General features: G+C 40.5%; 1 protein-coding gene across 1 annotated transcript; it reads right to left on the reverse strand.

Moving 5' to 3' along the window:
• Positions 1 to 375: 375 nt before the first annotated feature.
• Positions 376 to 27,450, reverse strand: tmem38b (transmembrane protein 38B). Its single transcript, XM_080418895.1, has 6 exons — positions 27,032 to 27,450; positions 8,449 to 8,605; positions 5,796 to 5,980; positions 4,756 to 4,843; positions 3,917 to 4,034; positions 376 to 1,070 (listed from the first exon to the last, which is right to left on the reverse strand). The coding sequence occupies exons 1-6, from the start codon at positions 27,153 to 27,155 to the stop codon at positions 762 to 764; spliced, it is 981 nt and encodes a 326-aa protein (XP_080275021.1). The 5' UTR covers positions 27,156 to 27,450; the 3' UTR covers positions 376 to 761.

A 27,450-nucleotide genomic window follows, 5' to 3' on the forward strand; every position in this document is an offset into this window, starting at 1 on the left:
TGGAACAGAATATATACAGAAAGAGCAGACCTGATCATAGACCAGCACAGTGTCCCCAAAACCCAGAGGTAAGAAAGGATGCATCACCATTAAGTTAGAAAAAGGATTATTAGCTTGCTTTCAGTATGAATATATAAACTTTTGAGCTACATAACTGTTGCATTGTCTGATGTCGCATATCACAGTTTATCACAGCTTCATGTCAGAGCATACGGAATGTACATGCCATGACGAAAAAGAAAAAAAAACACATTTGGCGACATCGTCTCGCGATTTCAACATTTCACGGAGCACAGAAGACATAGGGTATTTATTTTGCCACACTATATTATTGATCTCCTATCAGAAAAATGGGATTTAGGTAGGAAATGAGTGAAGGATGAGTGGGGTGGTTACCACATAAATAAAATTCGTAATCATTAACAAATAAGGTTTGTTAAGATGTTGAGGTATTTCTCATTCAATTTACACATTTACAAACTTTTTGCAAGTGTAGACCCCATTGTTTTGGGTGGTAAAAAGGGTCTGTAACTGTCAACGTGAGTGTACAAATGGAGCCAAATGGACCCTCACTGTTCCCAGAGATAAATAATTGTATAAAATGGGGGTCCTGAGACTAATGCATCAAACTGGGCGTCCGTGAGATAGAAAAGGTTGAGAATCAGTGCTTATACTGTATATGTATCATTTTGAAGAAACCAAAGAAAAGAAAACGTCATACATGACGTCTCTAACCCTGATTAGAGCTGAGAAGAAGCCATTTAGTCGGTCTTCTTGTCCACCGGTCCCTTGGCCTTGGGGGACCCTTTCTCTCCTTTCCCCTGTCCCTTGGCCTTCGGGGACCCTTTCTTTCCTCCCCCCTGTTCCTTGGCCTTGGGGGAGCCTTTCTCCTCTCCGTTGGCCGTCGCTGGACTGTGCTGACCTGCTGCTCCGTTGGTTGAAGCGTTGCTCACGGTGTCAGAGGGCAGAGCGGCGTACGGGGAGGACCCGCCGGCGAACAGGGTCTTGTGGACCACCGACTCGATGGCAGCGAAGGGTGACGCCGAAGAGCCAGTCAGCATCATCCTGGCCTGGAAGGTGACAACGAGGTAGAGGGTTACATGGGCATATTTTTCGGCAGCTTTTCAGCTATTATTGATACCGTCTTGAAATGTTCTCAGAAGTATAGTAATACAAAAAAAACATACAACGTGTGTGTGTGCGTGCGTGTGTGTCTTGCTCAGGGACACTTCGACACAGACTGGGCGTGCCAGGGGTCGAACTGCAACCTTCCGATTCACAGACAGCCTCGCTACCCACTCCTCTACGGCTAACCTCTGCCGTGTGTGTGTTAGCAAGAGAGCGTTTCAGTAGTCATTGTAATTCTGTTCTTGCCATGCCAAGGTTGCATATTTACTATATGTGCTACTGTGTATGGGATGACAGTCTGATGAGTTTAAGTAATTAAGTAGAGCCATGTGGCTCAGGAGCATATATCCTGTTTCTGTAGTGTGACGCAGCTTGATGTACAAGTACACACCCTGGACATGACGCTAGTACAGTATGTCGCAGGCCCTTACCCCCAATCCAACCCTTGATGCTGAGTGCCAAGCAGGGAGGCATCGCGTTCCATTTTTATAGTCTTTGGTATGACTCAGCCGGGGATTGAACCCCGACCTCCCAGTCTCGGGGCGGACACTCTAACCACAAGGCCGCTGAGCTGGTTAATAAATCATAATATCAGAGTTTATCAGAGACTATCATATGCATTCCCTGTCCTGGATGAACTATCACACTCCATGTAACGACAGTCTGACCTCCCAAAACAAGGAACGTGAGAACAATGCACAGACAGGAGTGTCCACCTCACAGGACTTTGAGGAGCATTCCTCCCACTGGAGACGATAAGGACAGTTTCACATTCCACGTGTTCATTCAGTATTTACACACACACACACACACACACACACACACACACACACACACACACACACACACACACACACACACACACACACACACACACACACACACACACACACACACACACACACACACACACACACACACACACACACACACACACACACACACACACACACACACACACACACACACACACACGTCATGATTGTTGATGGTTGCGGCACGTTACACAAAACAACAACAACAAAATAGGAGGGGAGACACAAGTGTTGGATGTGATGAAATGTCTGTTCATTAATTTGACAGATCAGAGTTGGAGGGGGGGCGGCTAACAGAAGACATGGTAGATTTATCAGTGTTTCAGTCAAGAGCACAAGTCTCCCAGAGAAGAGAGGAGAGGGAATGATGCAAGCTGATGAAAATGATGCAAAAGCCCCGGCCCTATGGGTAATACCAAGCTAATGTGAGTCACCGTAGATACATCTACCAAAAAAAAACACACGCAGGGAGGAAGGTCATTTAGAAGATAAGACTTTGGGGCAATACCACATGATTAGCCCATTAAAACCGGGAAAGGATCTGTATGTCATTTTACATTTTAACCACTTCAACTGTAGGCTATTATTTAAAACTTTGGCTATTCAAAAATAGCAGATATACAAGCTCATAGCGCGTCACTTCGCTATGAGCTTGTAAATCTGCTATTTTTTAAAAATCTTGAACATTTGTGACAAATCTTTGTATATATATAAATATTTTTTTTAAAGTGAACATTTTTAACTCAAATCTTTGCTTCTGGGGGTCCCTGGAACTGTTTTGAGATGGGGGTTCGCGGCCAAATACATACATAATTTTGGAGGTCCATGACATAATAAAGTTTGAGAACCACTGATGAAGCAACATACATTATTCACAAAACTGTTAGGATTTAGAAGACAATCAGGTCCTCAGGTCTGATTGGGTTAGAGTGAGTTCAGGACCAAAACATTTGTTAGACTGAAGTTATGAGAAATGTGCTCTGAAATACTTCCTGTCACCACTGCAGTGCTAATGAATGACATACTGTTAATTAGAGCCTGACCGATGCCTGATTTTTTTTTTTTTTGTTCAAAAACTGCTGATCTACAAGCTCACAACACGTCGCATTGCTGGGACCCTTATTTATTCATATACATTTACCGTATGCACCTGCCGACACGGGAGAGAGAAAAATAGAGCGAGCAGTGAATGGGAGATAGGAAATGAGAGTGCTATTTTATAGCTATTTTATATTTTATATAAGACTAGGCATACAATATTATAATATAATAGGTTGACGTGCTATGGCTAATATGGAAACGGTAAATGATCTCTGCTCCTTGCCTAGATTATGTCTGCTGTCACTGTCCAGTTTAGGGACGCCCCCGTCTGTTGTTTATCACATATTTCTGTGGAAACGGAAATGGGTCGCGGCTCGGGGCCTGGGAGTGGACTGTGCAGTTGCAAAGCACAGTTTCAGGACTCTGTTGCAAGTGGTTTACAAGTTGCAAGTCATTGCGTTGCAAATCTTTGGTCTGGACTGGGCTTTACAGATTACACACCTGTTAACAGGATTGTGCTCTACCAGCTAACGCTACACTTTTCAGGGCAAGGACCCCTTAGCTGAGAGAGAGATGAAACAGAGACCCCCCCCCATTACATATTGTATACAATTGTGTCAAAGTAAAACTTTTTCATAGATAGCTTCATAGACTTATTTGACAGCACTATCATCAGTGTTGTGTAAATTCATGTCTTTTGTTTATTTAGTTACACATTATCTTTTATATGAATATGTTCATGTTAATGTGATTGTGTATTTTCAGACACTCTGTACTTGGTCTGGTTCAAGTGGTTAATGTAAATGTAAAAATGTAAAAAAAAAAAAGATCACATCACAAAGATTTGGTGGCCCTGTAGTAACTCTTAGGACCTTCTGTAACAGATAGACCCATGGTATACTGTATGCAACAGCGTGCATTTGTAGACGTACCTTGTTGACCACAGTGAAGACGGTGTAGATCAACATCAGATGGTGTTTCTGGATGGGCAGGTAGTCGGCGTGCTGCAGGGCAAACAACACTGCCCCTATCAGCGTGATCTTGGTGGGGCTGAAAAAACAACAACAACCATGTTAAACCATCAGTGGAAAATGTGGCAAAGTAACTTACTGTAAATAAAGTTAGTGTTATCTGGAGTAACATTATAGGTGTCAAGAAAGTCTTACTCGTGTGAAACTGGACTACTACACAGATAAAAGAAAGTCAATACAATAAGACTGCCGAGAAAAAAACGGATTTCTTGCATCATGCATGACCGACTAAAAATCGAATCAATTGAAAATTCGACTGTCCAGGTGAATTTCCTTCACAGCATGTCCTTCACTACCAGTGGTGTATACGCCATATACAGTGCCGATTTTTTGGGGAAAAAAGCGTATACAGTCTAATAAGCATTTCATCCATTGAAAACGCGACAGCGTATCGCGCATGTCGTGCAGGGAATAATTATCGTATACCCTCCGAAAAAACCTAGAACACACCACTGTTCACTACCATCTTTGTGATTAGCGACGTGGTTTTTCACCTGCACGCTTGTTATCACAGCGATGTGACCTCACAGTGACGTTAGTAATGGACAGCTGTTGTTGAAGTCACTTTAGGCATCGTGACTGAATGCTTTGTCTTCAAAAGTGTGTGCATAGTTGTGTGGTAGGACAACTTGGCGTCACACTTGCATTTGACCTTGTCATGTAATTTCTTCGTAATAGTTCCACACAGAACTTTTCATACGGGCCAATCTCACTCCTGTCTGTGATGCTGAAAAACTTACTAGGACATTTTGAGGAGTTCATTGGTCTCTGGCTTCCAGACTCCTCGAACCAGCTGCTCAAAGTTACTTATCAACCCGCCGCCAGCACCTTGTGAAGGGAGAGACAGAAACACATTAGCTAAATGCTAATACTCCAATTTCTGCCTCCTCGACTCCTCCTTCCTCCAGTGTGACCCGGAAATCGTTCCCGTCCCAAACCTTAAATTTGCTTTTGAAGGAGCCGAGAGCGAGGAGACATCAAGTGTATCCTTTGCACACGTTTTTTGACAGAAGTAGTGACTATCTGGTTTGTTATCGGATACTGCAGCAGACAGTCTCCACGGGCTATGGGATGCCAGACTTCAAAGTGATGATGGAGAGCAAAAAAAACTTTGATCTTTTCTATCTTTTTGATTCCAATAATGTAAACACGCGTGTCAGCGGTCTGAGAGTCAAACTGTCCCTCTTGATTGAACTGGAAGAGATGCGAGCTATGCATCCTATTAAAATTGGCCGGCTGGCGGCCGGCCACCTCTTGTTTCTTAAAAACAGTGATCTAAGCAGTTCATTTCATATATATTTTTTTGTGGGGGGGTCTTTTCTGCCTTTATTAATAGTAAACAGTAGAGAGAGACAGGGAGTGACACCCAGCAAAGGTCGTCGGGCTCGGGAATTGAACCTGCGACTCGCTGTCGCAGGTTGGCATTAGCCACCCTGCACAGTCGCAGTATGTGCCTTAACCGCTAGGCCAGTGGCATCTTTTCTTTTATGAATAAAACGTTGCCTCCTCCTACTGTATAACTCTGTTCTTTTTCCCAAACTGCATCCTCATTATAAAGAATTGAGCATGTGATATACACTAACATATTCAATAATGGTTTGATTGATCTTTATTTACTCAATCCTTGAGGTTTGTTGTGCATGGGTGTGGAGAATTTATGTCAAACAATCAATTCCTAACTATATGACATCTGAGCTCCGTTACCAGTGATCCAGCTGAGTAACATCATGTCATAAGTAACTGACGTTGCTTCAAGGTAAACACACACACGCACACACACCTTTGGCCCATCCGATGGTGATCATGACGAGCAGGCTGTCCTTGTATTTGCCATGAGCCTGGAGGACGCCTCCGAGGACCTTCCACGTGCGCGTCACTTCCTTCATGCCCGTCAGCACCAGCCTGAGAGGAAACACCGCTGCAATGCAGTAAACCAGGTCCAGGGGGCAGTAGAACACCAGATACCTGACAAGACACACAAATGCAAGGATTGTCTCAGTCAATGAGTGGTGGGAGAGGTAGGTACAATACTCAGTAAAATACCTTTATTTCAACTTTTACTTGAGTAAAAGTGCAAAGGTCTTGACATGAATGTATACTTAAAGTATCAAATAAGCGCTCATTATTACGCAGAATAGTCCATTTCACAACCATATTATTGGATTGCGAATTAAAAATGCATTAATGTGTTCCTCAATGTAATGTTGCAGATGGTAAAGGTGGGGCTGATTTGAATTGCTTTATGTGCTGTTGTGTAGCTTAAGCAAGGGATAATTGGGTCATTCTTGAGAAATAAACCCCAACAGGGTGATTAAATCCCGACGTGAAGCGGAGGTTTTTACTTATCCCGCTTATTAGATGGCTAATTAATAAATACATTAATAAATTGACCCAAAAGTAAGAACAAAATGAAGTATTCTTTTTTTGTTTATTTTGCATATGATGACAGTTGCGGATGCTAAGGCATCCTCTAATGTGTAATGCTTTCATTGGTCAGAATCACTTGATTGCCACCCACAAACTGTACTTAAAGAGTGACTAATCACCCTGACTGTTAAGACCCTGTTGAAGACCTAAGTGTCGAAACGTGTCGGTCAGCTGTTGCCTTGCTCATCTGCTAAATAAATGATTTTTTCACCTGAAGACGGAGTGAGTGCCTCAGTATTTTTCCCCTATAGTCTGCCTCAACACAAGCAGAGCTTTGGTTTTCTTTGCTTCTATTCGTATACCTGTTCCACTGAAGAGCACCTGTTTTGAACCACTGATTGAACCCAGGCAGCGCTTCCTTTTCTTTTGTTTTAGAATACATTTTCGGTTACTGCATTGTCTATTTCTCGCTTCTATTTCTCACTTCAAATGTTTTCAAAAACTTTCTTGAGAACAACATTTAGCTGTAAATGTCATTGTGTTTGTTTGTTTACATGGCTGCTATGTTGGATACGGCACAAAATCAAGCAGCTCAGCAGGTGTTCTGAGCCTTTGATTAGACAGGTCCGTTATTGAGCTCATCTGTCATTGTCCAGAAATAACACAGCTGAATTCAGTGATTGACCAATCAGAATCAAACATTCAACCAAGCAGTGTAATAACCTATATTTATACATCATCATTTGTCAGTTAAAGGAGAATTCCGGACATTTTAAGTGTTATCTTTGATGTGTCGTTACTCACCTACCGACGTAAACAGTGGCATTGTTTATTTCCAGATATTCCCCTGTCGTCATATTTTCAACCTCCTCCGTTGTCATAATGGGAGCGCGTGTCATAGGGAAATTCGTCTATTATATAGGCTACCGCTAATGACGAACGAGCTAACGCTAGTTGCTTGTTTCTCTCCCAGAACCTGGCAACTTGGTGTTGCCATGTTGAGAAACAAGCAACTAGCGTTAGCTCGTTCGTCATTAGCGGTAGCCTCTCAGGAACTTTCACTGCATGTTTGACTATCATCAGACTCCACAATGAGTAGTAGTAGAGAAAAAAATAACTTTGCATCGGTTATAATAGACGAATTTCCCTATGACACGCGCTCCCATTATGACAACGGAGGAGGTTGAAAATATGACGACAGGGGAATATCTGGAAATAAACAATGCCACTGTTTACGTCGGTAGGTGAGTAACGACACATCAAAGATAACACTTAAAATGTCCGGAATTCTCCTTTAATATATGTATTGCATTAATAATAAAAATCTGGCCAATTAATTGTAGTGGAGTAAAAAGTACAATATTGCCCCATGTAGTGAGGTAGAAATGTTAAGTATAAAATACACTCAAGTAAAGTAAAAGTACTTCAAAATTCTACTATAGTAAATACAGTATTTGAGTAAAGGTACTTAGTTACTTTCCACCACTGCTCATTCATCCACCCATGTGTGTACAGAGCACCTCATTTCAGCACCTATGTTACAGTTGACAGTACATGGTACACACCACCTTCATAGAGCCTTGTGTGTTTTACTGAGAAGTGTGTACCCATTGTCACCAGTAGAGGGAGCTAAAGCCTCATATATTTGGTTGTGAATGTCATTGAACTTCTCTCTACCTACTGGCAAAAGAATAATGGCATCACATTAAACAGAGTAAAAGCAGTGCCTACTGCAGTGCATACTGCTCCTAAATTGGTCATAAAATGTCAACTATATACTAAAAGGAGATGTGGAAGAAGTACTCAGATTTTGACTTATGTAAAGCCCAGTCCACACCAATGATAATTTTTTAATGCCAACTTTATATTATCATTAAAATCGGAATGTTTTGCCAATTGTTTGGGGACCCACTTGCAATACCCTCACGGCCCACTACTGGGCCTCGACCACAGGTGGAAAACCACTGAACTAAAGAAAGAGCAGACAAAACTGGAACTGAAACACTAGGTTGCAGAACATTGGACACATAATGGACAGGGTTAGGGTCGCGTTCTCCAGGTCTCACCAGAAGATTGAAGCCAGCAGAACACTGGTGCCGTTGGACAGGGGGGCTACGGGGGGCTCAGCCAGCATGAGGCTAGAGCACACAGCACCTCCGAAGCAGAACAGCATGCAACTGAACCAGCACGCAAACGGGCTCCTCCGTGACAGCTCCAGAGCTCCTGCAAGAACATGACAGCAAAGGCATGCTTATCAGAATGATCATGTGTTCATTTTAGACTACTTGTTATTATGTATTCATATTTTATTTGATTTGAGATAAAAAGCATTATTTTACACTTTGGCTATTCAAAAATAGCAGATATACAAGCTCATAGAGTGCCGCGCTATGAGCTTGTAGATCTGCTATTTTTGAGAAATCGTGAAAATGTGTGCAAATCTTGGAATGTACATTGTTTTAAAGGGAACATTTTTAACTCAAATCTTTGCTTCTGGGGGTCCCTGGAACAACATATTTTGAGATAGGGGTCGGCGGCCAAATACACATCATTTTGGGGGTCCTTGACATGAAAAAGTTTGAACACCACTGATATAGAAGCATACGTTTTTTTCAGAATACTGTTGGGATTTAGAAGACATTTGCAGAATCGGCTTCAGGTCTTAATGGGTTAAAGTCTTAAACTCTATTTTGTACATCTTTAATGTCACATCACATTACAAGTAAGGCAGGTGAATGTCTTGACTGTGCATGTCCACCATTCTGCAGTGTCGCACAAAAGTAGCAGACCTAAGATTTTTGAAACCCAGGGGGTGTACTGTACTTGTACATGCCTGGGGGCGTACATAAAGCCACCTCACGCTACACAAACAGGAGATAGGTATGGGCCACATGGCTCGGGAACCGTTAGTTCCCAAGGCTACTTACATATATTTCACATTAGACAACGTTATGGGAATGTGTGCATGTAATGTGTGTCTTGGAGATGAATTGTAATGTATGTTTTGCACAAAGCCCATCACAGTCATGACGATACTACTGTACCTGAGTCACTCCAGAATCACCCATAACACTTATTATTCTAACCAGCCCACAAAAATAATGATTATGGGGGCTTTCAGGAATGCACCCTAGCATCCCTATTTGAGGGAAACATTGGCGAATATATATTTAGCATAGACCAAAAACAGGAGCGGTCCTAGTACAGAGCCCTGGAGTACTCCGGTCAGCTAACTATAGGGTTCAAGTGGTTAAAGTTCTCAAAACACACCTCCCATTTAAATACAAGCCCAGGCTTTATGAAACTAGACCTGTGCCCGTCTGGGCACCGGCCTACTTGGGAACGATGCAAGTTTGGAACAACGAAAATAGGGAATGCATGCCCCACCCTGAAATCTGTTGTACAAATTCCACATTTTAGTGAATGTTATCTCAAGTTTACAGCATTTACACTGTGAATCCTGTGCTATCATGGTAAAGATAACAGTGGATTAATGATTGCTGAAAAGTGTACCATATAGCCTACTATCTGTAGGCTTTTTTTTAGCATTAACCACATGAACCCTAGCGTCCCTATTCTGGGGCGAACAATCGGTGAAAATAGCAACTCTACAAGCACACAACATGTCACAACGTAACGTGTTGTGAGATTGTACATGGATTGATTGAATAGTTTGTTAAATGTTTGCAAAAAGTACAGAGGTACATTTATACAATGATGCTAAAAGCCCTGTTTCCATTGTGGTCCGGTGTATTCAATTCATCATTGGCTATAGTCGGTGACAGGTTTTGGTGTAGATAATAATAAAAATGAGGGGGCCTAGTATAGAACCCTGGGGGACTCTGGTCAATGCATGGTTTAAGTGGTTAAGTTATAGCAATTAACACCAATAACTAATAAATGTGAAATATAGTTTGTAAATATCTATTTTGAAATAAAATAAAGAGATCAGCTGCAAAGTCAAGCTATTGTTCAGGCTGAACTTTAACATGACATAACAGTCATACTTAGCATAAGTACAGACAAAAACAGTAAGTGAGAACAAAATGAAATCATAATTACAAACTAGCGTCCAATAAACATTAACAAGCTTAACATACTAGAGTAGACAAAGAGAGAAGAAGGAGAGTAGAAGCACTGTGGATGGACCACATTCAGTTCAAAGTGCACAGCTCAGTTAAACTGCCATCTGTCATGTCCGTTAAGATAACGTGTTACTCAACTCAACACACTGTGTGACAGGTCTAGCCTGTACCCCTGGCCCCTTATTACAGGAAGACTGGATAATGAGTGCGTGTCCCACAACTACTCAAGGATGAATTAGGAACCATTAGTGTAAATTCTACAGTGCTTAAGTTATATTTAGAAGTATACAAGGTCAGCCAAAGGATAGAACGCCACAAGACAAACTAGAAAAAGTGCTCCTCGGAGCACAGGTCTCCGCCAGGTCAGGTACGTTATTGTGGCCTCCTGGTGGCGCTATAATAGGCCAATGTGAAAAGGGTGCCATTTGTTCAAGGGCTTTTCACTGCAATCGGACACTGCATTCATGATTTGAGGCATTTTGTTCCAAAAATATGTTTGCAAAATTAGACCTACTGGTGGCGCTATAACAGGCCAATGTGAAAAGGGTGGCATTTCTTCGTCGGCCTAATAGAAATGTGCGTGTGAAATTTCACGGAAATCGCAAGCTGCGTTCATGATTTGAGGCATTTTGTTCAAAACGGAACAATCCTGCAAACTTTGGAAGCCAATCTTAGGCAATCAGGAAGGAATATGGGAAATCGGATAAATCCGTGTTGATCACATGACTATAGAGATACTGTGTACCGATTTGTGTGATGTTTGGACAAAATCTGTAGGAGTAGTATCAATAAATGTGTTTTGCACATATCGGCCTCCTGGTGGCGCTATAACAGGCCAATCTGAAAAATTTGGGCCAGAGGTTCTGAGTTGGCATCCAGGGAGTGTGCGTGCACAGTTTCGCAGCGGCCGGGCCAACGGTGCCAGAGATTAGCTGCTAACGGACGGACAGGACGGACACACGGACGGACACACGGACGGACGTACGGACGGACAGGGGGTAAAACATACTCTCTCGCCATGCCTTTCGGCCTGGCGGAGACAATAACTAGCATGGCCTGTTCTTCTCAGTCAGCAGACATGCCGTGACAAATTACATAATAACCTATGTTTAATTTACTATGTTTATGACTATGTGTGATGTAATTTATATAGAGTACTACAGCTGCGATGGCTGTACATCTATATTATGGAATAAATAGTTTAACACACTACAATACAGTAAACTTAATGCGTCAACACTCATCATAGTTCTATTTAGTGTAGCTTATTGATCAGACTGAAAGCAAAAGGTATCTTTTTTTGTATCTAACACTTGATAAATACCAGTCTGTTATGCGTATCTTCATTTCAATCCTAACCCAACAAATGCTATCAGGCACACTAGTAAATCATTTGCTCAGCATTGGCCAAAGCAACTCAACCGGAAGCCCAAAAGCCTAATGTCTCCCCTGACCAAGGAGGGATTCCTCCCTTGACGTAAACAGTACTGTGTAGATGTTTGGCTTGAACTCCAGGTACGAACCTCAAGTGTTGCACAAGCAGCTATTCAAATACATGGCCAAGGCCATGCAGAGCCACACTGACTGCTAATCTGATGGGATTTAAGCCAGATTACACGCTCCTGAAGTGGGACAGGCAGACCAGGGCATCTATCAACCTCTCCTAACTGTAACGCATGATTTATTTTATACTTCCATGTACGGCATAGTCGCTTACCAAAAATAGGTGATCGCATTGCGATGCGTTGTGAACTGCTGCTAATCCGTTTAGCAATCTGTGTTCTCAATTCAGTAGCAGAAACTCACCACTCATGAAAATGATCATCAGTGCTACAATATGAGAATAAAATGGTATGAACACACACACACACACACACACACACACACACACACACGATAGATATGTATCACGATACAGAGGCCACAATGCGATATGTATCGCAATATGCATTGAATTTGAATAATGACCGTGTCCTACAAAATTTACTTTTGCAGTCCTAGACCTCCGATTGTCGATGTTTTGACCAATATATTGGTCAAAACAAGCAAGGTACTAAATACAAATAAATAATGTTTTGATGGATAAATGCAAAAGATTTAATCGTTAATAAATGCAAATAAAGTATTGTCTTTAAAAAAAAATTACTCCAACTCAGACACACAAACACACCATAGCTGATGTTTGTTTTTTTTAAGCCGCGTCACACAGCAATCCCTGCCGTATCGATATGGTAGCCTCTGTATCGATACGATACGATTATTGCCGTATCGATTAATTGAGCAACACACAGATTTCAAGGAGTGGGTTCAGGACAGGTATATTGAACCGTTACTGAACATAATAAAAGCACATCATCTTCTTTAATACAGCAGCCAATACACACTTACCGGGTGGTTTGAACTACACCACACTGTCCTATGTTACTTATATTTATTTTTGTCAGCTAGAGAGAGGATTTAATGAGGTGTTGTGCACAAAAATAATAATAATAAAAATAATACAGCCAACTAGTATCATGCAAAACACCAATTGAATGTGAGGTTGTATTTTCACATACTTCTACATGATGGGGCTTTATAGTGTAAAGGAGGGAATGTACGCACACGATCGACTGCTCTCCCATATTTTATTTAACCAACAGAAGCATAGTTCTGAAAAGTAGGTCAATCATCAGTGGGTGTCGTCATTCGATCAGTTAATAAACCAATAGGTAGTCGCTATCTGAAGCACGGTTACCCTCTCATAAAAAGGACAGAAATAATCCGTTAAGGGGCCATACTCCTAAGCAAAGAATATAGCGCACTCACTCACACACACACACACACTAAAGAAATGGTCTAATGTCAAATGTAATGTTTTAATTTCATAAATCCAAAAGGTCTCCCTTATAAGTAGAAGAGACTCCCAAACTCCTCCTCTGCATGTTTTATCTCCCTTATCCAAACCAATGCATCTTAAAGCAAATACACTATGGCCAGCTTGCAAGTGGGCGAAACGTTGCTTTTGTTGGCTAAATAAAATATGGGAGAGCAGTCTATTGTGTGTGGACATTCCCTTCTTTCCACATGAGTATTTTTGGCCCAGCACCGTTAAGCCCTATATACTTTGTCGTACGACGGAAAGCGAAAATAGCAAGCTCACGATGTGAGCTTGTAGATCTGCTATTCCCCCCACCCCATATTAACGACGTGTCCAAAAATAGGAGAGTCCAGGTTGAAAGTGCTTGAGTGTGCATGCAGAGGGTTCAGACAGTCTACAATTTAGAGCAAAAACCTCTCATTGTAACTACTGTGAGTTCCGGTTTGGCTGTTGACGAGAACGGTCATGCACATGTGAGCTCCGACGGTTTGCCTCACAGTTACTTCAAAATGTTATCATTTGTTTAAAAAACCTCAACTAACAGAACAATAGCTGGATTATTTCGTCGGTCGGTGCATGGAAACTTACAACCTCAGAAGCAAAAAGGCTACTTTGTCGGAGGATTCTAACGACGCCACATCGTGCCAAACAATGGCGGTCGGAGGTGGACCCCTAACGTTAGAGACGGTGTTGAAAGCGATACGTGAGTGCAAAGATGATTTGTCTAAACAGATTGATGCCAAAACATCCAACATTCAATCGGCTCTCAAGGCGATTGAGAACTCTCTATCAACTTTATCAGACCAAGTTGGAGCAATGGAAGTACGCGTGTCTGCTAATGAAGACAACATGGCGGACGTTCTTCTCCGACTCGAAAAGGCTGAGAAGCAGTTGGGAGACGCGGAAGGCAAATTGAATGATTATGAGGACAGGAGTAGACGAAATAACGTGGTTTTATTTAATATACCAGAAAATGCTGAAGGTCGGGATGCTACTGCATTCCTAGAACGCATTATACCACAGGTCCTCAACCCTATCGTCTTTGAAACCCCGTTTATCGTTGAACGCTGCCATCGCCTCGGTAAACCCATTGAGAACAAGACCAGGCCACTGATAGCAAGAATCCTCAACTTCAAGCACAGAGAAAAGATGCTCCACCGATCCAGAGAGATGAAAGAAGTCTTCCTCGACAAAAGAAGAATATATCTCCACCCTGACTGCAGCGCCGAGACGCGACGCAAAAAGAATGCCTACAAAGCGGTAAAACAGCTGCTGTTGGATAAAAACATCACTGACTATCGCCTACATCATCCAGCAAAATTGCGTGTCGCCCACGGTGGAGCTGTGAAATGGTTCAACACACCAGAAGAAGTGGAGGACTTCTTGAAGACCTTGGATTAAAACTTTTTTTATTAGGATCATTTTTCAACAGGTTAAACCTAGCGGACATTATGGCAGGACAGCCACGGAACTATTCTTCCTGAAAAAGGAGTGGGAGTAAGTCATATAACTACCTTTACAATGTCTTTTCCCTGATATAGATATGTTTGACTTTTTGTAGTTGACTTACATTACACGTAGAGGGGGATCTCCCTTGTTACAATTGGATTTTACAAGGACTATTTTTTGTTTATATTTCGGATCACCACTTCTGCATTCTCTCTCTTATTTTTATTTTTATTTTTTGATCTAACAACTTGCAGAACTATATAACTTTAGAATATATATATATATATATATTAGCAGGTTGATGGTCTGTTCAAGATTGCTCCACCGCTAGGTTATTTGTTTTGCCTTTTTTTTTCTGTTACAAAAGCTCCCTAACATGGTGAATTTGATGTTTCTTTTATTGAACTCTGGCTCGAATTTAACTTTTCAAATATCAGATGTCTTCAAATGTTGATCTGTAGTTTTTGTTTTGTTGGGGAGGGGGGGAATAATTTTGACCGATGTTGTGATTTACTACGAATGACGTTATTAGTGATGATGCCTCCATCTACATCAAACCTGACATCCTTATAGGCACTCCAGTTATTGAATTAACATAGTAGAAACCCATTTGGACTACTTTTTCTTATAGTATAATATTTGATTTTAGAATTGATAAGTTTTTAAAAAAATAACTGGGGTGTCTAGACTTATTATTTTGTTTAAATATGCTTGGCCTACCATCTTGCCCATACTCCTCACTCCTTTAATTTATATAATTGTATTTTGCTGTTGCACATAACGGTTAGGCTATAAAGTATATGCATACTTCTACATATTTTTTATTTTTGCTAAGTTAAATTATTTTGGGGACTATTTTGACTTCTGATGTGCTTTGTGTAGATTTAGCAGGGAGCAGAGAGAGGGGGCGGGATTGGAATGCTAAGAATGTCTACAGGCTACACGGGGATGTTGCTAGACTGCAGTGTCAGAATTGACCTGTTTTTTTTTGTGGTTAATTGGCGCCATCGTCAGGCGAGGTGTGGATATGACTTTTTCCAAAAAAAAACAAAATAATGGGATTTCTTTTCTTCTCTCAGAGCTGCAGGATGGAGGCTTCAATTCACTACTTTATTTCACTACTTTATTTCAAATCTTTTTATTTTTGTTCTGTATTGAGGTTGGTATTTAGAGAGATGAATAGTAACTGTGAGGGCAACCTTACACTAGGTAAGAGTAGCCCATCTAATGTTTGTTTTTCTGTTTTTCTGTTTTCTTGGGGATATTTCATGGGCTCCTGGGGATTTGAATGGTCACTACTTGGGCTCTCTATTGTATTTTAATAGCTACAGCTCCTTATTCATGACACAATACCTGACTCATAGCTCACTTTACAGTATTGGAATCCTGTTGCGCTGTGCTCCTGGCTGGGAATTTATTATCATAATATGCTCCATACTAATTTAAATGACTAGTGAACTAAATTTTGTCTCCTGGAATGTAAAGGGAATTAACTCTCCAATCAAGAGGAAGAAAATAATTACTTATTTAAAGAAATTATCCACAGGTGTTGCCTTCATTCAGGAAACTCACCTTACTGATCTGGAGCATATGAAGCTAAGAAGGGACTGGATCGGCCACGTCTTTTTTTCCTCCTATACTACTAGTGCACGTGGAGTTGCCATACTTGTAAACAAAAACATAATGTTCAAATTGAACTCAGTAAAAAAGGATAGGAATGGCAGATTCTTGCTCTTAGATTGTGTTTTGAACTCAAACAGGGTAACATTAGTAAACATATATGGTCCCAATCATGATGATCCATCATTTTTTAGTGACCTTCTCTTGAAACTAGCAGCAGTCGAGGGCCAGTGCCTTGTCGGAGGTGACTTCAACCTGGTTTTATCCCCGACAGCTGACCGTTCTCAACCAAAGACACTCACACCATCCAGAGCAGCCTCAGTGTTGAACCATGGTATGAAGGACTTAGGACTGTGTGACATTTGGCGTACACTTAACCCCAATGGTAAGGACTTCAGCTTTTATTCTAATACACATAAATCCTATAGCAGAATTGACATGTTTTTAGCTCCACAAAATATAATTACAAGGGTAACGAGCTGTGCTTATTTACCAGCTGCATTATCTGATCATAACCCAGTAAAGCTGATTTGGAAAATGGAGTCTGTACGGCCCTCCTCGTTTCGATGGAGATTTAAATCATTCATGTTAAAAGATCCGGATTTTATCTCCTCTATGAACACTCAAATTGATCACTTTCTTGAGGCTAATTTGAACTCGGCTTCTCATGCCAATGTATGGGAATCGTTGAAGGCTTATATGAGGGGTTGTATTCTGTCTTACAGTGCTCATAAATCAAGGGAAAAGAGAGAAGCCTTATTAAAATTGGACGTAGAAATTAAAATGCTGGAACAGCAACATTCTCAAACTAATAGAGTGGACGTTTTTAATACTTTGACCTCAAAACGGATTCAATACAATAATTTGTGCACTAATAAGGCGGAGGCTGCTTTGGCTAGGACCAACTATCACTATTATGAATATGGAAATAAAACAAGTAAGCTTCTAGCATGGCAAATTAAAAAGGAGGATGCAGACAGGATTATTCACTCCATTGTTAACGAAGAGGGCAGTGTTCTGACTGGTTCAACAGAGATTAATGCTGAATTTAAACTCTTTTACGAAACATTATATAAATCTGATCATGGCACCATTAATGCTGCTGCAGAGCGTTTCCTGGAGGGCGTACCTCTTCCTCAGATCAATCCTGAGGATAAAGAATGGCTAGATGCTGATGTAACTGAGGAGGAGGTTCTCCTGGCCATTAACTCTCTGCAAAATAATAAAGCCCCTGGACCAGACGGTTTTCCAATTGAATATTTTAAATCATTTTCAGATAAATTATTACCCCCATTGACAAATATGATTAAGGAAGCACTGGACAGTCAAGCCCTCCCACCAACTCTGGAATTGGCAACTATAACATTATTACCCAAACCTGACAAAGATAGACAAAAATGTGGCTCCTACAGACCCCTAAGTCTTTTAAATGCAGACTACAAGATAATCTCTAAAATGGTCGCAACCAGATTGGAACTGGTCTTGCCAAAAATAATCCATCCTGACCAAACAGGATTTGTCAAGGGGAGGCAAGGGTCAGATAATGTTCGCCGCTTGTTCCATATAATAGATGCTGCTCAAAGGACAAAGGAGCCCACATTAATAATATCAATGGATGCGGAAAAATGTTTTGATAGAATTGAACCTAGCTTCCTGTTTCAGACTCTTGAGGGAATGAACTTTGGAGAAAAAATGATAAAATATATTAAGACCTTTTTCAATGCGCCAAGGGCTCAAATTCTTACCAATGGGCATCTGTCGGACCCCTTCTTGCTCTCTAGAGGAGTTAGACAGGGTTGCTGCGTCTCTCCCATGTTGTTTACGATCGCCATTGAACCGTTTGCCCTTGCAATTAGAGCTAATGAAGCTATTTCTGGTGTTAAATTTGGTACAACTGAACATAAACTGTCCATGTATGCTGATGATGTATTGATTTACTTGACTGATTTGGCCGATTCAGTCCCTCCACTGTTCCAGTGTTTACAGGAGTATAGCGCAGCTTCGGGTTATAAAATAAATCTAACTAAGAGTGAGGTTCTTCCTTTAAATGCACAGGATACAAATGTCAGAGAACTTATTGATCCACTTAAAACGTGTCCTAGTGGTTTCAAGTATCTGGGTATAAATATTAGAAAAGAGCGTGATAAGGTTTTTAAAGACAATTATTTAAGACTATTGGAGAGAGTTAAGATCGATGTTCAAAGATGGACTGACTTGCCTTTGTCCCTAATTGGTCGAGTGAATACGATTAAGATGAATGTGTTGCCAAAATTTATCTATCTGTTTCAGTGCATCCCATTGTCTGTTTCCAAAGGATTTTTTAGTGATCTCAACAAACCCATTTCCTCCTTTTTGTGGCAGAACAAAACTCCACGTGTCAAATTAAGCACACTCCAAGCCCCCTATAATAAGGGAGGCCTAAATCTCCCTAATTTTAGATATTACTATTTGGCTTCGCAGTTCCGCCCTTTATGGACATGGTTACACCCTGAGGTTGGTGAGGTCAGGTGGCTGCATATAGAACAGGTAGAGCTTGGTCTAACCCCTCTGAAGATCGTTCCCTTTTTGGGCTCAAAGAAAACCCTCTCCAAAATTACAAAGAATCCTATAATATTGAGCGCTTTTGAAGCATGGCAGGAGTCCCATAAATTATTAGGTAAAGATACATCTCTGATGAGATTGACACCTTTATGGGAAAACCCTAATATTCCATACCCCATAGCTGATGGTACATTGAAGAGATGGGTCAATAATGGAATCAGAACTGTGGGGGATCTATACAAAAACGATATATTGTCAAACTTTCAACAATTGTCGTCCAAATTTAACCTGCCCAGACATGACTTATTTAAATATCTCCAAATTAGACATTGGATTCGAGAAAAATCTACAGACTTTCCAAATATCCCTAATAAATCCCCTTTGGAGGATCACATGGCTAGTACACTTGTTACCTCCACCAAAGGTCTAACATCCTCCATTTATAGTATTATAAACAAAAATCTGCCAATTTATAATGCAATGACTTTTAAACATAAATGGGAGACAGACTTGGGATGCACTTATGATGATGTGGATTGGCAAAACATTTTAGAGAGGTCCCAGAGAGTGTTGATTTCAACAAAACATAGACAGATGCAATTTAACATTTTTCATAGAACTTACTTTACCCCACTCAGATTGCACAAGATGGATGGGAATATTTCCCCTCTGTGCCAAAGATGTAAAGTATCAGAAGGTAATTTGGTTCATATGTTGTGGAGCTGCCCACACTTAGATGATTATTGGAAGTTCATCTTGTCCAGTGTCTCGGAGATCGTGGAATCTGACATTCCACATGACCCAAGAATATGGTTACTGGGGGACGTCAATCCGCTCAATATAAATTTTAATAAAAAATATTTCGTGTCGCTCGCCAGTACAGCCGCGAAGAAAGTCATCCTAGTGAATTGGAAATCCGAAAATTCACCTTCACAGAGACACTGGTTAAATGAACTCTCATCCTATTGCACACCAGAAAAGATATTGTATAATGTAAGAAGAAAACCTGCAATATATCAGAAAATCTGGGGTAATTTCTTTGAAGTTCTTCCATCACTATCTCCTAACAGCTGATTTTTCTATCTCCTCTGGTTTTTATTATTATTTTTTGTTTGCTTTATGATATTTGATACTGTCTGAAAGGTGTTGTGAAAAAAAAAAAAAAAAAAGGAAAATAAGAGAATGTTGAGTGTTGAGTAGTGTACCATTCTGGGAAAGGGGTGGGGGGAGGGCATGGGAGGACTGTTTTTGTATTTTTGTCTTATTTCTGTTTTGTTTTTGTGTATTGTGTCTTTTTCTTTCTTTTTTGTATTTTTTATTATGTCTTGTTTACAAAAAAAAAAAAGAAGAAGAAATGTGATAATGATGTGTACGTTGTACATTGTCAATAAATAAATCATTATAAAATAATAAAAAAAAACCTCTCATTGTATGACCTCCCCCATAGACTGTGCGTTTGGGTCATAACTAATGCATCGTCTATGTCATAACATGACTTCTGTGCATATGAGTGGAATGACTGGAGGCGATTGGAAGTAGAACATAGCCTACCTGTCTACAGAGACACAAACCTGCAACATCAGCAAAAGAAGAGTGTTAAGAAGAATCAAGAAAGTTGATTTGCCACTTACAAGGAGTGAAATGCAGTATGGCAAGGTCATTAATGTTAAATGTTAATGACTCTTTGAAAACACTTTCTAGAGTCTAGACTGAGGTCATCTTCCCAATAATATACCAGTAGTTCAAAAAGCCTGAAGACAATTCCTCTCATGCTTGAGTGGGTAGAGTTTGGAAGATCATCTTTCAAAAGGTCAGATCATGTTGATACTATTGTTGTAAAAATGGGGCAGGGTATTGCGGTTACACACATATGTTCTCCTTATATTACACCATTAATTAGAAAGGAGGTAACACAGGCATTAGTTCATTCACATTTGGAGTACTGTATGGTTGTGTGGTCCTCTGCTAAAATGGATATTTAGCACAAAAGAGAGCTGCAAGATTAGCACTTTATTGCTCTTTTAAAACCAATGTTGCAAGGATGCACCACAGTTTGGCATGGTTAACTGTTGAGGCTAAGTTAACATCTAGTCCTATAACATTTTCCAGAAATGCAATTATTGAGGGGAAGCCAGATTTCTTCAGAGATCAATTATTTAATGCAGGTCTAAAACATAGTTATCAAACCAGACAGGGAAGCTCACTCAGGGTATTTGGAACTTCCAAAACTAAAGTCAGAAACACTTATTACTTAGTTTTTAAATCTATTAAACAAATATTAATATGAGAGACCACACAATTGGAATGATCAAAATGTTTTTGTACATTATGTTTAACCTATGTTCCTGTATTATCTAATTATCATTGGCATTTTAATGTAACTTAGATTTAGACTGAAAAGTGTCAATTGTTGTTTGTATGAATATTGTATGTTTTATGTTGTGATGTTTTATGTGGACCCTCAGGAAGACTAGTGACCGCAGCAGCGGAAGCTAATGGGGATCCGAATAAAGAATATTCAAACATTTTCAGATATCAATGTATGACATCATTGGAAAGCTTACAATCTGTACTACTACTTTCATAATCTGTAAAAAAAAATGCCGGGGCCTACTTGAGGATCAAAGTGCTGGGGCTGGGTCACATATGTTTAGTCGTTGCCAGAAATATGTCTGTTTACAGTATGATATTCAAACTTCCTGTTTTATCACTGAGGGACTGGGAGTGGTTTGTAGTTTGTACATGTAACAGCCGGAGACACCATGCTAGTAACTAAACCAGAAACACCACATCGTTGTTCAATGCAGATTAAACCCATGTACCCACAGACAGTCTTAACCACTTTCAACTTGGTGTCCCTAATGTGTCAGCATGTTATTATAGGTGAAAAACTTTCAAACATTTGCAAAATGGGAGCAGATCTACTGTGCATTGCATTGAGGGTTTAAGAGGTTAAATGCCTGAAAAAACACATTAACATTAATCCAACATATTAATAGAAAAGATAATATGCAAACAAATGAACAAAAAATATGAATTTACACAACACAAGTCTATCTATCTATGAAATCTATGAAAAAGTTTAAACTGCAACACAATTGTATACAATATGCAGTGGGGGTCCCTGCTGCAACCCTCTCTCAGCTAAGGGGTCCTAGGCCTGAAAAACGTTGCAGTCTCCAGTCTACACCAGAACTGTGTAGAAGCAGTTGTGAAGTAAGATGCTTTAACCACTTGAACCGCAACGTGTCTGTATTCTGAGGCGCACATTCGGCGAAAACAGCAGATCTACAAGCTCACGACATGTCACGTCAACGTGAGCTTGTCTTGTAGATATGATGTTTTTGGTGAATATATTTGGTATAGAGTGAAACAGGATGGGCCTAGTGTAGAGCCCTGTGATACTCCGGTCCCCACTTAACCACTTAAACTAAGTATAGGGTTCATGTGGTTAAGATTTATGTCTAAAAGCAGCTGTTGGCCTGTGGTTCACAAGGTCACTACTTAGGCTAAATATTTAACAGATAGTTGCACTGTCAACACCTTTAGTCAGCATAATTTTGTTTACCGACAAGCTCTACATAAAGAGGCCACTTGGCAGGCCTCTAAATTGGTACTGCAGTTTAAAAGTGGACAGTATTACACACTGTATACTATACACACACTACACTGTCTCTTTGATTTCCCTTTTTTTTTTTAAATGCCCTTTATAAGGTCTATATAATGTTTCAACCCAAATAATATAATGAAAACATACTGTAAGTATTCCCGATTATAACTAGGTCTACTAGTATTAGCCTTGATAAACAATAGAACAGCATCACTTTACAGTACATACAGTAACTGCCAACTCACGTAAGTGATAACAGATTTATAAAATGACCATTGAGGAGAATTCTGTGACAGTATCATATCATATTATCATTAGGCTTTTCTGAGCATGAAACAATGAGGATGAGTGTTGTACATTTAACCCGGTTTTCAACAGGTCTTGAACTTGTAGATGCGGTAACTTATTTTCCCGGATGAAAAACAGAATAATGTGGAAACATCCTTTCACGTGCAACAATTATTTCTGAAACAAATACACCAGATGCTTAGGTGAAGTTCTTTTTTCTCACATTGGAAACCATGGAGATGTTAAACCTTTGGGTGCCAATTCATTGTTTGAGAAACAGAAAGCACTCTGTTGTGACAGGCTTGGGCCCTCTATCACATAACAAACCTGCAGGTACAGTAAGTGTTACTGTATGAATAATACCCAATATCTGAATGCCCTGTGCAGAGATGAGGGCTTTAAAGTGTTGTTTTTAATTATATATTGTTTTCTTAATAAATCCATACACCACTACTAGTGCTGGTGTACTTATCAGGCTCTAAATGCAGCAACAGCAGATCAAGATCTTAAAAGGATGGTGAGACTCCAGTGTTTGCATTTGGAAAAGAAACATTTACAATTCAAATGCTAGTGTGACAGAGACCAGATCCAACACAGCCCATTAATTTGCTGCTGACTCCAGTATTCTCTCTCTCTGAACAGAGTGAGGCTGTGAGTGTCGTACCGCCCTTATGCTCAAGGCTGCATCTCAATTGCCTAAAGCAGTTTCTTAAGTTAATTTATTCCTTTTCTTTACTCCAATCTAAAAAAGAAGAAAAAAAGAATCCAGAGCCTTTTTTTCTGGGCTTGCTGTAATCTGCATTTCTATAGCACTTTTATCCAAAGTGGTTGACAATGTGCGTTACATTCACAAAATCACACACATTCACACACTGACGGTCAGTGACGGAGGAGGAAACCATTTAAGGCACCAACCTGCTCTTCAGTCAGTGGTGATTAGGGGTTTAGTATCTTGCCAGGAGGAGCTACCCCCGCCCCCAAAAATAAGCAATACATCATCAGTACCTTTTCCATTGGGAAGCCATGAGCCTAGATCTTTCTACTGTCAATGTTTCTCATCGTGGCAAAAGGAAGTACATAAGTGCCATAAAGTACTTCACAAAAAGCTTTCTTTTATGACATTGACAACCATAAATTTCATTGCACTTGCAAAATAAACATGACTTGTCGCTTAACCTTTGAGAACCTGTTCTCAAAGGTTTGCTAAAGCAACAGGATGATCACTGCACTGTTTCTGTATGTACTGTACTACAGCAGGGGGGCCTGGTATCAATCAAAACAAGAACAAATCTCAATCAAACATTTAAATAAGTCTCGGTCACAATTTCTTCTCTTTTTCAACAAAAAAAAAATGAAATGAAATGTTTACACATTTCACATATTTTCGAATAGGGCTTCAGTGTTCAACTTCATTTTCACTCTCTTCTACAAAACTCCCTTTCACTTGAAGTGTATATTCTTTGTATGTCTTTAATTTACAGTCTGTCTGAAGCCTCTCTTTTGACCTCCTCACATGTCAAAGTTCTCTTCACACATATCTCCAATATCTGTGGACATGGTCTCTAGTCCACAGGGGACGTTGCTAAAGGAACCGTAACATGCTAGTTGCTTGTTTTCCTTTCTGGCATGACGACGAGAGGTTAACTGATGGAAATATAACTACCATTTTACTTCTCATGTCACCAATTTGTCACCAGTTATTCTGTCAACAGTTATTCTACTAACACAACCAACTCAGTGGCCTTGTGGTTAGAGTGTCCGCCTTGAGACTGGGAGGTGGGTTCGATCCCCGGCCGGGTCATACCAAAGACTAAGAAAATGGGACCCAATGCCTCCCTGCTGGGCTGGATTGGGAGTCATGTTCATCAAAGATGTAGTCAAAGATTAGCTACATTGTGTCCAGACAAGATGTTCTATCAATGTCTAAATGTAGATACCGGATACGAGAGGGATACTTTCAGCCTGCGAGTCTGTGACATTCCTTTCCTTTCTGGGGAAGAACTGTGACATACCAGGCGGTCAAAGCGCAGTGGAATACCTACGAAAATAGCGGATCTGCAAGCCCTGATCGGCAATTTTTGCCAAATGTTCGCCCCTGAAAAGTGACGCTAGGGTTCAAGTGGTTAATAATAACTGAACATATTTCTTTACATTTTACAGCCTACTAGACGAGAGCCCCGTGCCAGCGGCTAGACGGAAGGGTCGCGCAGCGACCCGCACCTCTAGTTTCTTTACATTTTACAAACATTTGACAAAAGACCTCACTTAGCATTCATAAAACTACAAGCCCTGTAGTGTCATCTGCCATTACACACACACACACTTAGGTGATGTGAGGCTGCTATGAACTGTGTCACTGACCTAAAGTATTTTTAGTGTCCATACTCTCCCTCTCTCTCTCTGTAGATAGATAGATGGATGGGAGCAAAGGACAGAGGGTTAAAAGGCCACAGAGTTTCAGATGCCTTCCAAAGCATGTTCTAAAATAGAATGCTGGAACTACAATGGAGTAATGAGTGAGTGAATGTGTATGTGTTCCAGTATGTGTGTGTGTGTGTGTGTGTGTGTGTGTGTAAGGTCAGCCTTCGCAGTAAAAAGTCCACCTGTCCCTCCAGCTACAATCTCAGTGACATAATAAACTTGGCTCATTGCCTATCTTTGGCCTGAAAGGCGAGTAATGCTATTTGAAGTGGAGATTTGTATTTTGTTGATTCTTCAAACAAACTGAACACAAGACCTGATTAATAATTGATGGGCAGACATTTTCATAGCTTCACTCAACATATCTAATCTAATCGATCACTGTTTGTTTCACAGACAGGAACTAACAAAGCAAACATGCACATGATGTCTTAAGAACATAGGGGGAATCCTCTCTGAGTGAACAAGGTGAAACTTTTTGTCTTTTCATTTGTCACAGACAAGTCATTTTAACACTTCTGGGTGGCCCCTCTATATTTCAGCTCATTTATGCATTACCTTTTCTGGATCAGGGCCCACCTGAAAGTCTCAAAAGCGCTCGCTGCCCACCCATCTGACCACTTATGGGTGGGCAGTGCATTTTCAGAGCATGTTCATTTTAATGAACATGCTCAATAATCGATTGTGCCCCACCACCAACATCAATGGAACTAATGCTTTAAGTTCTTTATTGGCATTACCAGTAATATGAATGTTATGTTATATTATCATTATTAAAGTTTTAGTGTTTTGCCAATTATTTGGGTCCCACTTGCAAAACCCCCATGGGCCTCAGTCCACAGGTTGAGAACCAGTGCATTAGTGCTATTTTATAGCAAGTCATTATTTTGTACAAGCTCCAAACCAAACTGTGCACCATGGTGAATTAGTGTCAAATCCATCTAAATGAAAACTGCAAAAAGCTATCACAGAGGCTACTAGTTTTACATTCTTTTATCAATAAACAGCTTGGCTTCAAATTAAACAAACTAGTGCTAATTATCTTCATTGTTATAAGTAAAATAACAGCATTCCTTATTCAGAAGGGAAAAGTTACAGACTTAATGCAGAGAGACGATATATAGGCTAGTATTCAATACTTTGAACTTGAAGTGATGATCCACTTGACCACTTCAAATATTATGTAGGGAGAGAGAGAGAGAGAGAGAGAGAGAGAGAGAGAGAGAGAGAGAGAGAGAGAGGAAGTGGGGACAGAAAGAGGAGACAGAGAGAGCAAAAGAGTGTACAGACAACCAGTGGTGGAAAAAGTAGGCTACTCACATTTTTTACTTAAGTAGAAAGTACCCATTATGCAGAATGTCCCATTTCACAAGTTTTCAAATGTATAAAAAAAGAAATTGAAAGTAGCAGAGCTTGCCTTGAAGATGAGCTTAAAGTTATAGTACAATATTTGTCTCTGAGAGTTATAGTACAATATTTGTCTCTGAGAAGTAGTGGAGTAGAAGTATAGAAAATTGGAAATACTCCAGTAAAATAAAAATGCCTAAAAAATGCAGGCTACTTAAGTAAAGTACTTGAGTACATGTACTTAGTTGCTTTACACCACTGCAGACGAATAGGAAGAGGAGAGAGAAGTTGGCAATTGTTCCAGCAGTGTGAAAGTGTGTTCAAAGCATTCCTCCTCCATGGCCCCACACATAGATATCAGCCAGTGTTTCCTGCCTATGATATAGCGTTGTTGTTATGAAAGCCTATACACTGTGTTTAATGCTCACCTGGCTGCTCGCGTAGAGCCATGACTGACACGATGTAATGCGCCATGTCAAAGTACGGGAACATGGGCAGGCTGGCCAGTCCATGGGACAGCTCGTCCAGGCTCAGCATCCCCAACAGATCCATAGTTGTGATCGTCCGTATTCTATTCTGCAACCGACTGCCTGTCAGCCGTGTCCACTGTTGTGATGCTGTCAGAGAGCTGTCGACAGGCTACGATCCAACTCTAGAGTATCAGTGTCTTATTAGAAGCAGCTGTGGGGCGGAAATTAAGCAAATGATAAATGGTCAACAGCTGGCTAATGAAGCCTCGAGAGATCTCCTCCTGGTCGCTGGGCAACAGAGCTGTGCGTCCCCTCCGTGGACCACATCACACCTTTAAGTTGAGCCGGAATACATACACGGAATTCCTGCTACGTGT

Source organism: Gymnoscopelus braueri (assembly GCF_963280865.1).
Source record: "Gymnoscopelus braueri genome assembly, chromosome: 22".
NCBI classification, from domain to species: domain Eukaryota; kingdom Metazoa; phylum Chordata; class Actinopteri; order Myctophiformes; family Myctophidae; genus Gymnoscopelus; species Gymnoscopelus braueri.